Here is a 16,054-nt window from a genome sequence, read left to right on the forward strand (position 1 = left end):
TTAAAAAGTGACACCTGTATCTCAAAGAAGAACACTTCTGATGAAGTCACCCGTGGCTCCAAAACAGTCCATCTTTGCACATCAGCTTTTTAGCAAATGTTTTCTGAATGCCCAGTAGAGGCCTGGAACTGTATTCCTTACAGAATAAAGAGTAAGCATGGCCTTCAGAGCCCTTTATTACTTATTCTCTGCTCTGCCTTTCCTTTACCTACCTTTTCTTATCCCCCTAATGTGCTGACTAACCTCCCTTGCTCCTGAGCCTTTCATTCATTCATTCGTTAATTCATTCCAATATTGAGAACCCAATATATAGCAGGCTCTATGGATACACTGATCAAAAGGATAGACCTGACCTCTGCCTTCTTGAAACTACTGCCCAGGCAATGAGATCATTACAACACAGTGCGAGAAGTGCTGTGACCGCAGAAGCTTGGGTGCTGGGGAGCAGCAGAAGGGAAGACTTCCTGTAGGAGGTGACTTCTAAGCTGCAATTAGGAGGATGGAGGAGGAGGGGAGGGAAGGGTGGGCATGGTCAGAGGCTGGGAGATTAGTTAAATGGCTGTTGAAGTTGTCCAGGTGAAATGAATGATGGCCTGAATTAAGGTAGATGTAGCGAGGGAAGCAAAGGGATTTGAGAGACTTAGGAGGTAGAATTAATATAGTGAGGAGATTGATTCCATTTATGGGATTTAAGAGAGAGGTACAGTTCTCTGGTTTCTGGCCTGAATAATTGGATGGTTGAAGGGCCCACCCTTAGATAAGAGGCCTGGCAAAAAGGACTAGGTGAGGTGGAAGATGATGAGCTGTTATGGACCTCGTGAAATTTAGGCATCTGTGGTTTATCCAAGTGAGGATTCCAGTAGGCACGGGGGTGTATGCCTGGGAATTTAGGAGAGACATCTGGGTTGCAGAAAAAGATCTGGAAGTCATCGGCTGGTAATTGGAGGCACAGGCGTAAGAGAGATCCTTTGGCATATATTGGCAATCACTCGGCATGAGAAGCGAAGCTGGCCTGGGATGGCCCCCAGAGGGCACCATCTTAGCAGGGGTGGGCGGCAGGGGAGCAGCTCCCAAAGGAGAGGGGTAAGGAGTGATCAGAAGGTAAAGACAACCAAGGGAATGTCAGGGAGTCAAGAAGAAAGAGCAGAGGATAATGCACTGTGTCAGATGTTGCTGAGAGCTCATGGCAGGCAAAGACTGGGTAAGGTTCATTGACTCTGGCAAACAAGGAGATGGTTGGTGACTTGCTCAGAGCAGTTGTTTTGGAGTGTTAGGGAGATGTCGTGATTTATGGCCTGAACGGGAGGGGAAGAAATAGAGTCTGATTTTAGGGGTTCTTTGTAATTAAATTTTAAAAGTACAAATCCTTCCCCCAGTCCCTCCCTATGACTCTATAGGTGGGAGAATTAATAAGCACCAAAGAAACGTTTGCCTACTACTTGAAATTTTTTTTTTAACCTGTAGTTGGTCATTTGTTTCCTGCCTTTGAAAACGGTTGTCTTGTTTCCTGTTGAGTAGGCTAAGGTTGTTTTTTGTTTGTTCGTTTGTTTGTTTTAAAAAGGGATGCACAGTTCCTTTGACTCGTGGTCCAAATTGGAGTTTCCCTTTTATTATAAACATATTTTAGAGAAGGTGATTACATAATAGAAACTGGAAATAGCTTAGTACTTAGGGACAGGCAGAATCACAGATATTCCTATTTTGATGTTCCCTGGTTGTACAATGGCCACTAGGCCTTGGGTCTGTGTACTCTTGGAATTGTGGCGTTTGTGTTGCATCCCGTCTGGCTCCACAAGAGCTCTGTTTTATAAAAGCTAAAAGATGATATGTTTTATTTTCAACTTAAAACTGAATTAAAATTAATTCTGTGTTGAGACTTTTGAGAATTTCATAACAGTCTGAGATAATTGGTCACACCCTAGGGTGTTGCATAAGAAAATATAATCCTGGTTCTGCATTTTCCCTTGTCCCCAGAGATCTCACTCACAGTAACATCTTAAATAGTAAGTAGTATTATGGGTAATGGGAAAGCAGATCCATCTGTGGAAGGCACTTTCTTTGGAGTGGTAAAGGTTTTTTTTTTTGTTTGTTTTTTTTCTGTACGTGGGCCTCTCACTGCTGTGGCCTCTCCCGTTGCGGAGCACAGGCTCCAGATGCGCAGGCTCAGCAGCCATGGCTGACAGGCCCAGCCGCTCCGCGGCATGTGGGATCTTCCCGGACCGGGGCACGAACCCGTGTCCCCTGCATCAGCAGGCGGACGCTCAACCACTGTGCCACCAGGGAAGCCCTGGAGTGGTGAAGTTTTTACTTAAGTCCACCAGGAAAGAAATTGTTCAGGTCAGGTTTTTTGTTTACGAGGCAGTGATAGGTTGTTGGGGAAAGAGGTGACTTGGGAGTCTGTTTTCCTCTCTTTCGTTAAATAAACCTTATTTAGCCCTCCATTTTACCCACTGGGGAAACACTGTTGATATTTGTACATACTGCCTCCCTAGGGACATGAAATAACCAAATACAGTGTGTGTGTGTGCGTGTGCGTGTGTGTGTGTATCTAGTTACTTTTTTTATAAGATGACACTATAGTATCATAGTGTAATTGATTCATGCTCCATTCCGGTTGGGCTTATGTTTATTGATTAATTCTATTTCAGATCGGTAATGTCTAAGAACTTTTAAATAATAAGGAGATTTTAAAAAAAATGTTAGAGTAATGAATGTGGCCTCTTCAAAGTATTCAGTTGAAGCTCACTTGGGAGAGAAGATGGACTAATTGCATTTTTACATTTAGGACAGCTGCTGACTATATAGGAGCTTCTTATGCATTTGGTAGGCCATAAGTGATGGGGGGACGTTCATCATTTATATGCTTTTTACTAAAGGATGTGCAGAGAAATTGATCAACTCTAATGAGTACATTTGAGCTTTTCTTCTTGTTACTGTCTTGGGTAAACAGCTTGATGGGGAAAAAAAGATAATATTTAGCACACTTTGAGCATTTCATGCTGGACAGGCACCGTGCTCATCACTTTACATGTATTAACTCATTTAATTCTATGAGGGTAGCTATATTATTATCCTCATTTTACAGAAGAATTGGAGTACAGGTTAGATAACTAGCTAAAGTTGTACAGCTAGGAGGTAAGTTAGGGTGGGATTCAATCCTCCGTAGTCTGGCTCCAGAGCCTGTACTCTTACCTCTATACTCTGCTAGCTGTCATTACAGTGTGCCCTCCTTTGCCTGTGGATCTGAAGTTGGTTGAACCCGTGGATAGAACCTGAGGATAAGGAGGGCCAACAGTCCACAGATTTTGGTATCTGCTAGGGTCTTAGAACCAGTCCCCACAGATACTGAGGGACCCTGGACTATTGATTAAATCTGAGTGCTTAATTGATCTGCATCACTCCCTTTTTACTGTAATGAAAATGTTAATCCAGTGGCTAATAAATTCATTGGCCAAAGGCCAATAATGAAAAGATGCTCAACCAGTAGTCAGGAAAATGCAAATTGAAATTAATATACTACCAGTTCTCTACCTGATCGGAAAGATTAAACAGATTCACAGCATCTGCTGCAGGCAAGGGTATCGGGAAAGGACACATACTCACATGTAGCTGGTGGGAGGGCCCGCAGTTATTACAAAACTGCTTAAGTTTTAGAGAAAGTAACCTGGTCATATTTATTGAAATTTTAAATAAATATTCTGTTTGATAGAACTCCTAGGAATTTATCTTAGAGACATAAAATCACCAGTACATAAGGATGTATGTACAAGGATTTTTTTTCTTTTAATGGTGCTATTTGTAATGGTCCCAAACTGGAAACCACTTGGCAGTTGGAGGATGCTTGCATAAATTATATCACATACATAATATTGGCGTTTGGGGAAACTAATCAACAAAACCCTTTTCTTCCTCTCCTAGATGTGGAACCAGTTAGGAAATAAGACCCAAGAGACAGCCAGAGGGAGATCAAAATATTATCTTTAGTAGTGATAAAGCTGATGGACCAGAAGTTTCCTGTTTCTTTACCCTTGAATGAGAAAGACTTATGCCCCCAGCTACTGGTACTGATGGGAGAAGGGCATCAGGGCAGGGAGCACAGAGCAGAGAATGTCCTTGTTTAAATGCAGACTGGCCTCCAAAGACAGAAGTCCCAGGGGGCTGAACCAGGCGTGCCCAGTGTCTCCTCTGCGATTCACCAGTTGGCTAAGTCATTCTTCCTTCCCTGGGGAGGAGGAAGCAAGGGGTCAGGATGGACAGAAGGTGGAAATTCTCCTTTTGTATTTTCCCTCCTAGGGAATGGAGTGGAAATTATTTTGTCCTTACGGAAATCTACGAAGTGGGGAGTGTTCCCCTCTCCCCCAACACGTATTTTGGAATATCATGCAGCTTTGTACTTTTTAAAGTATAAACTAGCTCAATGTGAGCAGACTTGGGAGGATATCTATGATATTTTGTTAGTGAAAAATTGAGTTGCAGGTAATTTTTATCCCGTGATTATATTCAAAGGAGAAACCGTGTTTATGGGTATATTTTTGCAAATAGAAAAAAGTATCTAAAAACATACTGTAGTTTGCTAAGAAGAATGGTGGAGAGTGTGTGTGGAAGGTTGGCAATGGGGAAACTGGGCTTTTACCCTGCACATCTCTGTATTTGTTCAGTTGTTCAAATGAGCAATTATTAATTTTATAAGAAAATGAAATGTATATTTGAAAGTTGCTACCATATATATATATTTTTCAGATTACTGTTCCATTATAGGTTGTTACAGGATATTGAATATTGTTCCCTGTGTTGTACAGTAACTATGAGATAGATCTTAAAATTTCTCATCACAAGAAAAAAAGTTGTAACTGTGTGTGGTGATGGCTGTTAACTAGAATTACTGTATTGATCATTTACAATACATGCAAATATCAAATCATTATGTTGTACACCTGAAACTAATATAATGTTATATGTCAGTTGTATCTCAATAAAAAAAAAGATTATAAAGTCATCTGCAGACGTTGCACGTGTTTGTTCAGTGGTGTTTTCTACAGCAGCCTGTTTCCCCTCCCCGCTTTGGCGGTCCAAGGATCCTTACTCAGAACTTATTTCTAGATGGGCCTGTCTGACCCCCTGCACCCTGTTTTATTTCCATCCCGCACCCAAGGCTGGTGGGGAATTTCGGAAAGTTGTGCTGGCCTCCTTAGTTCTTGTCCCAGTCTGATTCTCAGTGACTGTGTGACCCAGGCTGAGTGAGTGGGCATCTCCGGGCTCCACTTTCCTTACCCGGAAAATGAGATGTTGGAATTACATGAGAAGATTGAACTAATTGAATCATTCTGGGGTGGCTGAGCAGATGGACTCTGGACCCAGTATCTCCAAGCTTAAATTCCAGTGTTGCCACTTACCAGGTGTGTGATTTTTGGGAAAACTTCTTAACCTCTCTGTGACTTACAGGCAGAAGGACTTAGAGCAGTGCTGGGATATAGTAAGCACCCTAAATACTAGCTATTATTATTATTATTATTAATATTTTAACTGGCTAACAATGGAATTAATTCTAATGGCGAAATGATATCTCCAGAGGAGGTGGGTGACAGCATGCTTGTGGACAAGGTTTTTCAGGATTCCTCAAATAGTCCTGAATTCTATCAAGTCTTCCCTGTACAGAGGTATCTCCAGGTGAGGAGGGGGCTCCAGCTTATGCCGAGACACAGCATCCCTCACGGTTTGGTTTGGGTCTTGCTAACTTCCCACCTGCAGGAGCAAGGAAAATGAGGTCTGTTTCATTCCATGCCTTTGAGTAGAGGATTTTTATTGGGAAGTGTTAGAGGTTGAACTGTGTTCCTGCAAAATCCAAATATTGAAGTCCTAACCCCCAGTATCTCAGAACATGACAGTATTTGGAGATAGTGTCTTTAAAGAGGTAACTAAGTTAAATGAGGTCATTTGGGTACGTCCTAATCCAATGACGGATGTCCTTATAAAAAAGAGGAATTTGGTCACAGACACGGACAGAGGGAAGACCCTCTGGGAGGGAGAAGACAGCTGTCTACAAGGCAAGGAGAGAGGCCTCAGAAGAAAACAATCCTGCCGACATGTTGAATTCAGAGCCTCCAGGATTGTGAGATAATAAAGTTCTGTTGTTTAAGGCCCCCCCGTCGGTGGTACCTTGATATGGCAGCCTGAGGAAATCCAGGCAGCTACTAAATTCTCCCTGAGTGACAGTATTTCTGGGGAGAATGTTTGAAGTTGAGGGGAAGCAGTACGGTGTAATGAGTGAGGGCTCAGGCCAGGTTTTAAACCCTGGCTGTGTCACTCACTAGCTTTGTGAATTCAGCCTTTGTTTTTCCTTCTCCTACTGTGTAAAGTGGGAGTAAGCGACTTCATAAAGTTGTGAAGCTGAAATTACATCATGTATGTAAAGTTTATCACTGTGCCCGACACTTGGTAAGCACTCAAAAAAAAAAGCACGTTTATTGTTATGATGAGACAGAATATCAACTAGAAGTCTGTGTGGTTATACATTACACACATTGATTATCAGTCTTAAATCATATTTGTTCATCTACAAGCTTGGAAAACACTGGCTTATTACAGATTTAAAAGCATTTCTTGCTGACATTCCAAGGAGTTTAGATTTAAAGTATAACAAGGATGTCTTTGAAAGTGCGAAGTAGCTAAAGACTATGGGACAGACGCTTTCTGTTCTGTGGTACAGAAGGGAATAGCATTTTTCAGACTTTCCTGGGCCACACGCATTTGTAGGAGGCGGTGCACAAAAAGCACTGTTTGTGGAGGAGGGACAGCCCGCCTTTAAATAAGGAATTGCTTAATTAGATTGGTTTTGTCTGGGAACATATAAGGCAGCGTTGCTGAGAAGAGCATTCCAGGCCTGGACAGTTGCCTCGGTCTCATTGGTGAACCTCTGGTAAATCACTGTAGCAGGGAAATCATTTTGGACTGTTAATCTTTGCTGTTTGTTAAAAATAGCCTGCTTGGGGGCTTCCCTGGTGGCGCAGTGGTTGAGAATCTGCCTGCCAATGCAGGGGACACGGGTTCGAGCCCTGGTCTGGGAGGATCCCACAGGCCGCGGAGCAACTGGGCCCGTGAGTCACAACTACTGAGCCTGCGCTCGGCCACAAGAGAGGCCGTGATAGTGAGAGGCCCGCGCACCGCAATGAAGCGTGGCCCCCGCTCGCCCCAACTAGAGAAAGCCCGCGCGTAGCAACGAAGACCCGACACAGCCATAAATAAATTAAAAAAAAAAAAAAAAAAGAAATAGCCTGCTTGCATCTCTTCATTAGGAGGAAGGCAATGTTTTGTGCTCCTGGCAAAGTTTGGTTTTTGGGGGAAGCATATGAAGGCCACGGAACAGAAATCCCCAAGAAATGCCTTTCTAGCAGCACATGAGAGCGGAAAGATTGAAAACTTACACTGGAAAATTGCAGCTCAGTGTGATTGGGCTTTGGTGAAATAAGAAGTCAGACCCTTGGGTACGTGACTTTGAAATCTTGCGAGAGCAGTGAAAGTTGAGCTCCTGCTGAATCCAAGTTATGTTTGGTCAAAACAGCTGTGCGCTACTGCTTCCTTCTGCAGAAGGGCCCACATAATTGTTTAATTGTGGAGGGCGTACTGTTGGAGATCACGAATGAAAGTGCAGCTTTCTTTCCTGCTCTAGAGGGAGGGCATCAGTAGAAAAATAAAAACTTGGCACACCTTCCTTTTTTTTTAATTTTAATTTTTTTACTAAGGCAAAAACAAAATAATTTTGTAATTTTAGAGGTCTAGTTAGTAACAAAATTGTCCCGTAAAAATTTACAAATACACAATTGAAATATGCAAATACAATTTACATGTTTTAAATGAAAATACAGTGGTCTGTGCTATTGACAGAATGTAATATTCATATATGAGTTTAAATAGTAGAATGGAACTTGAAATTAACTTGCCGCTTGGCATGTTTGTTTCAAAATAGTAAAATTTAAGAAATGGAGAAGGCTTTAAAAGCGATTTTTTAAAATTAAATAGTGCATCCAATATAGCATTACCAGAACAAATATGTTTATAAATACATTTATTCATGTAGTTTCTAATACTAAAAGTAAAAACTTGACTCTTACCTTTGACTACTGTGTAGAGTGATATCGAGAATTAACACTTTCCTTTTAAATGTGAAGAGATTATTAAGTGTAAAGGTGCCTATTTTCATCTTCTCCGGCCATGCACATCACGGTTACTCCTGACATTTTGCTGCCTGTAAAAAGGGCGTTTTTCTTTAAGGTGAATCTTTTTGCAAGTTGACTTCTATTTATGCATAACTCCTCCCTAAACTTTATGTATAGTAGGTGCTAATAAATGCAACCCTGAGGATAGAGTAGAATTAAATAAGAATTGTTGTGAGTTTCTTAGAGTGCCCTGATTGTGTGTGTGTGTGTGTGGGGGGGGTGTGTGTGTGTGTGTGTGTGTATGTATGACAAATTCATTATGGAAATTACATTATGAGTTGAAAAAAAATTTACAAAGAATTTGCCTGGATTCCTGTCATATTGATAAAACCGCCATATTCAATTTTACATGTTATCTTTGCCTTTTTCCATATGCCATTATTGTTTTTTTTAAAACATGGTTGTACATGTCCATACAGTTTTATATTCTGCTTTTTATTAGTTACAGCAAATGTTTTTCATTTCATTATAGGTGCTTTGTAATGCCCATTTTAATACTCTTATACTGAACAGGTTTACCATTAATTACTATCCCTCTATTATCCTATATGTAGGTAGATTTTGCTTTATTTTGTCTTGTAAATAATGCCTTGACATTTTTTCAGCATTGAGCTTTTTATCATCCAATGAATACATTTCCAGGAATTGGTCAAAAGTATGACTTGTAGCAAATACTACCATATTCCTTTTGAAAAGGATTCTAGCAAATACTACCATATTCCTTTTGAAAAGGATTATAGTGCAAGGTGCATCCTTTGTTTTATATGTTAACCAGCGTCTTGAACTTTTAGGTTCCTTCTTCTTGCTATTAGAAATAATACTGAGGTGTACTTTTTTTGTGTGTAAAAATTTGGTGCACATTTCTAATAGAGGTAATAACAGTGGGTTTAAAATTGACAGCCATGGACAGATATGCAAAAATGGAACTTTTAAAATTTCTCCCTTCTAAACTTAATTTACCTTTCAAGCTAAGTTGCCAGTTTTAGGCAGCTCACCTCCCATTTAAGGCTGTAAAGCTTCGTTTCCCTCTGCACCTGGGACTGAGAAGCAGACCTTCCCTGTGGCCTTGGCAGGCATTGGGTTCCTGTGCCATTGGAACCTTGCTGGCCTCTGCTCAAGAGGAGCCCATCTTGTGGTCCTCTGGAGTGCTTCTCTACAGGGCTGGCCATCTCCCTGGGCTGCCTTCTGAGAAGCCGGGCCACCCTCTCTTCTTCCGTGATAACCTGCATCCTTCCTCCAGACTTCTCTAGGGATGCCATCCATTTCGATGGTCTGAGCATCTTTGCTCTTTACCCTTTTGTCCCCACGTCTAAGTGCTAGTCCTGCCCCCCGGAATCCCTCCTTCAGATCCCCGGCCAAACTCTTTATCAACTTTTGTGCCGAAAAATAGCTCTTATATCATTAAGAGCTTTTCTTCCCTCTGGGATTATGGTAGAAACTCCAATGCTTTAAATTCTTCAGTTTTGCTCCTGATCTATGAAGATAAGCTTTCAGGATTAAAAAGGAAAAAGAGAGCTTTCCTAAATTTCTGGAGACTGCTTTGACTTTCAGATTTACCTCTGCTTTAGGTTTAGGAGACTCTAATCAGGAACTGGAAAACCCAGGGGTTGACTCTTTCGTCCTAGGCTGCATTGCCTCTCCCTGTGGAAGAAAGGGTATGTGTAAGACTCAGGCAGCTGCCTGAATGATGGGTGGGAAAGGGCATCAGTCCAAGAGCCGCAGGGAGGAGACTGGGGAAGCTGATTCTTAACAGCCCAACAGTGGTGACTGCATATTGAGTTTAATCTGTGCACAATTTGTGTGTTAACTTAGTGGATATAGAATAATATTAATAGCAAGTGCCTGTCAGTGCCAGGACTGTTTCCAGTGATTTTCTCCATTAACTTCTTTAGCCCTCAAAACAACCTGAGAAGTGGTACTACTGTTACTGCCTCCATCCCATGAACCAGGGGCCAAGACGAAGCGAGCTTTGTAACTCTTCAACCAGTAAGTGGTGAGGCTGGGTCTTGCAGCCCAGCAGTCTGCCTCTGCTGGTAACCGCTGGTTCTATTGCTGGTCACGGGCTGGGAGGCCACAAGTACTTAATTTGATGATTATTGAAGGGAAATCCTTTTCTCTTGCATTTGTTATAATTTGGTTCTCTTCTTTCGGGAGTTTGATCATTTCATAAAAGGTGGTTCTTTTCCTGTTTAGGAAGGCGTCATCCCTTTATTGTTTTGGTTTGTTTCTATACTTACGTATTTTTCCTCACTAACTTAGCTGTTTCTCTGATGTGGCTAAAGAGACTTCCGTTTCAACTACTTGGAATCACTAGGGTTTAAACTCTGTATCATCTCAGGCCAGTGATTTGCTTTCCAGAGTTGTGTAGTTTTAAAAACCTGTTTGTTAGGGAAAAGGGCAAAAATATGTGAAAGTGGAGAGATGAGTAGAGTGAACTTTTCATGTGCCCAGCACTCAGCCTCAGCAGTTTGAAGCTCATGGCCAATCTTGTTTCATCTATACCAGGAGTTCTTAACCTTGGCACTACTGACATTTTGGGCTGGAAAATTCTTTGTGTGGGAGGCTGCCCTGTGCCTTGCAGGATGTTTAGCAGTATCCCTGGCCTCTACCTACTAGATGCCAGTAGCACCAACCCCCCACCCCCTTTCTGGTTATGACAACTAAAAGTGTCCCCTGGGGAGCAATTCATCCCTAGCTGAGGACCACGGATTTATGCTCACTCCACTCTTCCCATCCCCTCAAGATTATTTGGAAGTAGATCCCATACATTAATTCAAACCCATTTGGGGATATATTTTTAAAATATAATGTCTCAAGTTTTGTTAGTCCGTTAGAGAGGAAGGGAACAAAGATCTAATTATGTTCCTATACGAATTGTTGTCACGGCAGCTAGCCACTGTTGGCTGCAGAGATGGTCATAGTTCCTACCAGCTACCAGTATCGATATGAACTAGGAAACACAAAGAAATCGGTATTGTGCTCCAGCCTGTACATTTTAAAAAACTGTAGTAAAATATACATAGTGTAAAATTTTCCATTTTACCCATTTTTAAGCATATAGTGCAGTTCAGTGGCATTAAGTACATTCACATTGTTATGAGACTATCACCACCATCCATCTCTCCACGCCTCAATCCCTGGCAACCACTATTCTACTTTCAGTCTTGATGAATTTTACTCTTCTAGGTACCTCATATAAGTGGAATTAGATACTTGTCCTTCTGTGTCTGGATGATTTCACTTAGCATAATATCTTCAAGGTTCATCCATGTTGTAGCATGTGTCAGAATTTTCCCCATTTTAAGGCTGAATAATATTCCACTGTATATATATATATATATACCACATTTTGTTTATCCCTTCAACTATTTATAGACATTTGGGTTGTTTCCACATTTTGGCTATTGTGGTTAATACTGCTGTAAACATGGTGGGCAAATATCTCTTCAAGACCTTGCTTTCAGTTCTTTTGGGTATATACTCAGGAGTGGAATTGCTGGATTGTATGTAATTATATTTTTAATTTTTTGAAGAACCACTGTTTTCCATGGCAGCTGCACCATTTTACATTCCCACCAGCAGTGCACAAGGGTTCTGATTTCTCCACATCCTTGCCAATGCTCATTATTTTGTCTTTAAAATAATTACCATCCTAATGGTGTGAAGTGGTGTCTACTTGTGGTTCAGCCCGTACCTTTTAAGGTGTACCTCTGGTAATTGAAAAGCAATTCTACTAGAACCTTCCTGCTAGATCTAAGTCTTGCTATTGTGTATTTCTACTTTTACCTTGGAACAGTTTGCCCTGAACCCTCAGCTAGCCATCTGTGACTTAATCCTGGGAAGAGGCGGGGGGAGTGGGTTGTGTTTGTATATAGGGGAAAGCTTTTAATCCATATTGAAGTGTTGCATTTGCGCATTTACCATGAGCACTTAAGGGAAAAGATTCTGGTTAGATATGTATGGAATCAGAGACCATTAGAGCTGGAAGAGGCATTAGAGACCAGTTCATAAAAGGAAATTGAAACCCAGAGCATGTAAAGCTCCTCTTCTTGACTTGAGGGTAGTGACAATGTCTTGCTCACTGTCCCCAGTATCTAACGTATAGAGTCAACCACTAAATGTTTGTGGAATTAATCCATGAATTACCTAAGCCTGACCAGTTGGCTTTTCAGTGTCAGGACTAGGGCATTCAGTTGGTTACATATGACATTATGTGACTAAATAATGGCAGTTTGCTTCAATGGCCAAGTGAGTCTTCTCTTTCTCCTTTTCAGTTGCTGGTGTGACAAGATTAGATGTAGTTTTCCCACAGTGAGGCCCTCTCTTCCTTGGAGATAGGTCTGAAGGGGTCTTGAAGACGACCAGCCCAGCTCAGGAGCCCTGAGGAGCCCTGGGTTGGCTGAGTGGTGGCAGTCAGGCTTTGATCACTCTTAAATCTCTTCCACTTCATCCTTGCCTCAAGCTTGCACGGTCCAACCTCCCTGTCCTGTATTTGTGTTTTGCATTCTGGGAAAGCCCAGTTCCTAATGGGTGCCTCTGTAGGTCTCTCTCTTTATACTTCTAATCTAGGAGGTCGCCATCCTGCCTGCATGTTAGAATCCCCTGAACACTTTGAAAAGGCCTGGTGACAGGCCACATAAATCAGAATCGTTGAGGATAGGACCCAGGCATTATTTTTCAATTTTTTAATGTTCGTAACATCCCTCAATTTTCACCTGTTTCAACCATTTTCCTGATTGTCTGCCTGAATCTCATCCCTCCTTAACCGTGAACTTCTTGTCATTTACTTTGGATCTAAAGGCACACAATGTTAGTGTTACTTTACAATTACTTGTAGGTTATTTGTGTTCTCTTGCCAGTTAGATTATAAACTCCTGAAGGCAGGGATCATGCCTTTTTTCTCCTCTGTCCTATTGGATCTCAAACTTGAGTGTGCATCACAATCACTTGGGGGATCTGATAAAACACAGATTGCTGGGCCCACTCTGGGAATGTCTCATTTAGTAGGTCTGGGTAGGGCCGGAGAGTGTGCACTTCTAACAAGTTTCCAGGTGATGCTACTCCTGCTGGTCTGGGGACCATACTTTTGAGAACTGCTGCTCTAGTCCCTGAACCATTCTTCATGCACAAGGATGCTCAATAATTACTGGCCAGCCAAAAAGAATGGAGCAAATTTCCCCTTGCTTGCTCTTCTGAGTAACTATGTTCTGCTCTCACTGTGGGCTGGTCTGCAGGCTGAGAGAATGAAAGAATGTGTGACTGATCATCTACAAATAAGCATAACTTTGACTTTCTAGTTGCCAATTCCTTTACACTCTGAACCTTGCTAAGACAGTTATTTTTCTATTTGTGTATACGTGTATGTGTGTGTGTGTGTGTGTGTGTGTGTGTGTTGTTGGTTGTGCATTTAGGCTATAAAGAGATATGGCCGGGCTTCCCTGGTGGCGCAGTGGTTGGGAGTCCGCCTGCCGATGCAGGGGACACGCGTTCATGCCCTGGTCCGGGAGGATCCCACATGCTGCAGAGTGACTGGGCCCGTGAGCCATGGCCACTGAGCCTGCGCGTCTGGAGCCTGTGCTCCGCAATGGGAGAGGACACAACAGTGAGAGGCCCGTGTACAGCAAAAAAAAAAAAAAGAGAGATATGGCCACATCGTGCAGGATAGGATCCCAGTTCACCTCCTGTCTTTCAAGGTAGAAATTGAGCATGAGCAGTAGTAGGAATAAGTTTTTGGAAAGACTGGTGAAGGGTGATCTCCAAATACAGGGGAAACTCAGCACAGTCAATTTTAAAAACAAGAAATTCTCTGAAAGTGTTATTTTCTATGAATTATTAGGAGTTTAAAGTATTCTTGTTATTGGGAAAACAAATGAGCTTGGGTGGAGCTGACATTGGCTACTTACAGCCCTACCTTGGAGCATAACCCTGATGAATTTCACTAACAGCCACAGTTTTTTGTAGCATGAAAAACTGTCGAGGCTGAAGTTGAGGGTTTATTCAGATACTCATATCCTCCATCCGTTCTAAAAGCAAATTGATACCGAAGTTTTCACTCTGAATACTCTGAAAAGCTTAAACTGCTTTTCCAATGTTAATTAATGGTTAAACCACTTAATGTATTTTGGTTTTGTGTTAAATCAGCTGATCTTTTCTAAGGGTATTGGGGAATTATTTTATAGTTCCTTTTAGGTAAAATATTTTTGAGAGAGAGATCACTGAGATTTTTCTAAGGAGATGTGGTGACTGTTTTGCATAACTGGATAGTTTTGGTGTTGAAAGTTCAATGCAGGGCTGGTTCTTACTTTGTGGGTCTTTAGTGGTGCACCTTGGATTTGAGCAATGTTCTTGCTTATTTCATGTTCATTTAAAATGAGAAAAATTAGACTCAGAAAACAGCTGATGATTGTTTTGGAGAAGCATTTGTTTTCTGAGGTACCAATGAGGGAAGCCTCATGGATTTGATTCATCTGCATCTCAAGAAGAACATAATGCTGGGTGGTGGGGGAGGGGAAGACACCCAGCAAAGTGATCTCACAGTCTGATAAGGCCCCTTCCAATAGAAAGTCTCCAGTTTGTTGGTGGGAAAGCAGCTTTGGCTAGTCTCAGAGATTGGAGAAGAAAGTTTTGGGTTTGTCACTTCTTATACCAGATGAGGGTATGGTTATCTTTTCAATCTCTCGCACCTCCTCCAAACAAATGCTCTACCGAGGAAAACATCCAAGTCTGAGACGCACCTTGACGTAGAATCTGAAAGAAGTAGGGAAAACTCACACACAGGCCAAACAGTAAAAGTCTCGATTCTCTCTTCTTTTTCCCATACAGGTGAATTTTGTGGCATGCCAGCTCTTTGCTTTGTTTGCTGCTTTCTGGTTCCGCAGCTACTTGAGTCCTGGTAAAACCAGTCCTGATGTCCGACATGCATTTGCCACCATTTTTGGCATCTATTTTGTCATCTTTTGTTTTGGCTGGTGAGTATGAGCCTCCTGAATTCTAATATTTATCATGTGGTTTTGTAGCGATATTCTTGGCATTTCCCAGGCACTAAGAAAAAAAAAAAAGGTATTTACTCGTATTGTAAAATGTTGGGGATGTTGAGAAATCTCCATTTACTGTAAGAAACTGGAAGGAGTAAACGGACTCTATTAGAAATCAATTCAGTGAATTTTTCTTAAAATTAGACTTCTGCTGATCTCACCCTGGGTCATGTAAATGGAATGTTCTAAGGTTTAATTTTCCCAACGAGGGACCTTTCCTAACTGTTGTAGATATTGGTGTTTTTCTTGCATCACTGCTAGAGATACTGGTGTTAATCCTGCATTTAGAGTAGAACAATAGTTTTCGTGCTGGTGTTAGGGCATGTGTCATTCTTTAACAGAGAAAGCCTGTGGTCTAAGACGTTCTCTACTAGGAAAGCTGGGCAAATCCCCTGGGAGGGGTACTTCTTGAGGAATGAACATTTCTAGAAGTACAGCTTAAGGGAATTTGTGACTTTGTTCAAGGTAGTAGATTATGGCTCTTCCTCCTTCAATGAAAATTTGAGAAAGGATAATGAGTATTTTGGTATCTGGGGCAGCTCAGTTGTGGTCTTGATACTTTAAAATTGAAAGAAAGAACTCTCTTCACTGCAGTTGGCAGACTATGTCATGTCTTCCTAGTGTCCTACAGTATCTTAATTACATAGAACGAAAATACTTCATTTATTTCCTCCTACATAAACATGGGGTAACTGATCACTTGCTTTTTTGTGGGAGTGGAGGTGGAGGTGCAGTATGGGTGGCCAAGAGGTATGTTCATATGAAATAAATTCTGTGTTTCTCTTTCCTCCCCATGATGGCCTACAG

At 41.6% G+C, this 16,054-nt stretch overlaps 1 protein-coding gene across 2 annotated transcripts in view; it reads left to right on the forward strand.

Moving 5' to 3' along the window:
* The window catches only part of MBOAT1 (membrane bound glycerophospholipid O-acyltransferase 1), a 120,336-nt gene that overhangs the window by 46,593 nt on the left and 57,689 nt on the right, over nucleotides 1–16,054 (forward strand). For both annotated transcript variants that reach the window (XM_081247177.1, XM_081247176.1), the window contains exon 2: nucleotides 15,036–15,181. In XM_081247177.1, coding sequence (XP_081103303.1) covers nucleotides 15,036–15,181 — 146 coding nt within the window. The remainder of the gene's footprint in view (nucleotides 1–15,035; nucleotides 15,182–16,054) is intronic.

This window comes from Mesoplodon bidens (genome assembly GCF_964165515.1).
Source record: "Mesoplodon bidens genome assembly, chromosome: 10".
NCBI classification, from domain to species: domain Eukaryota; kingdom Metazoa; phylum Chordata; class Mammalia; order Artiodactyla; family Ziphiidae; genus Mesoplodon; species Mesoplodon bidens.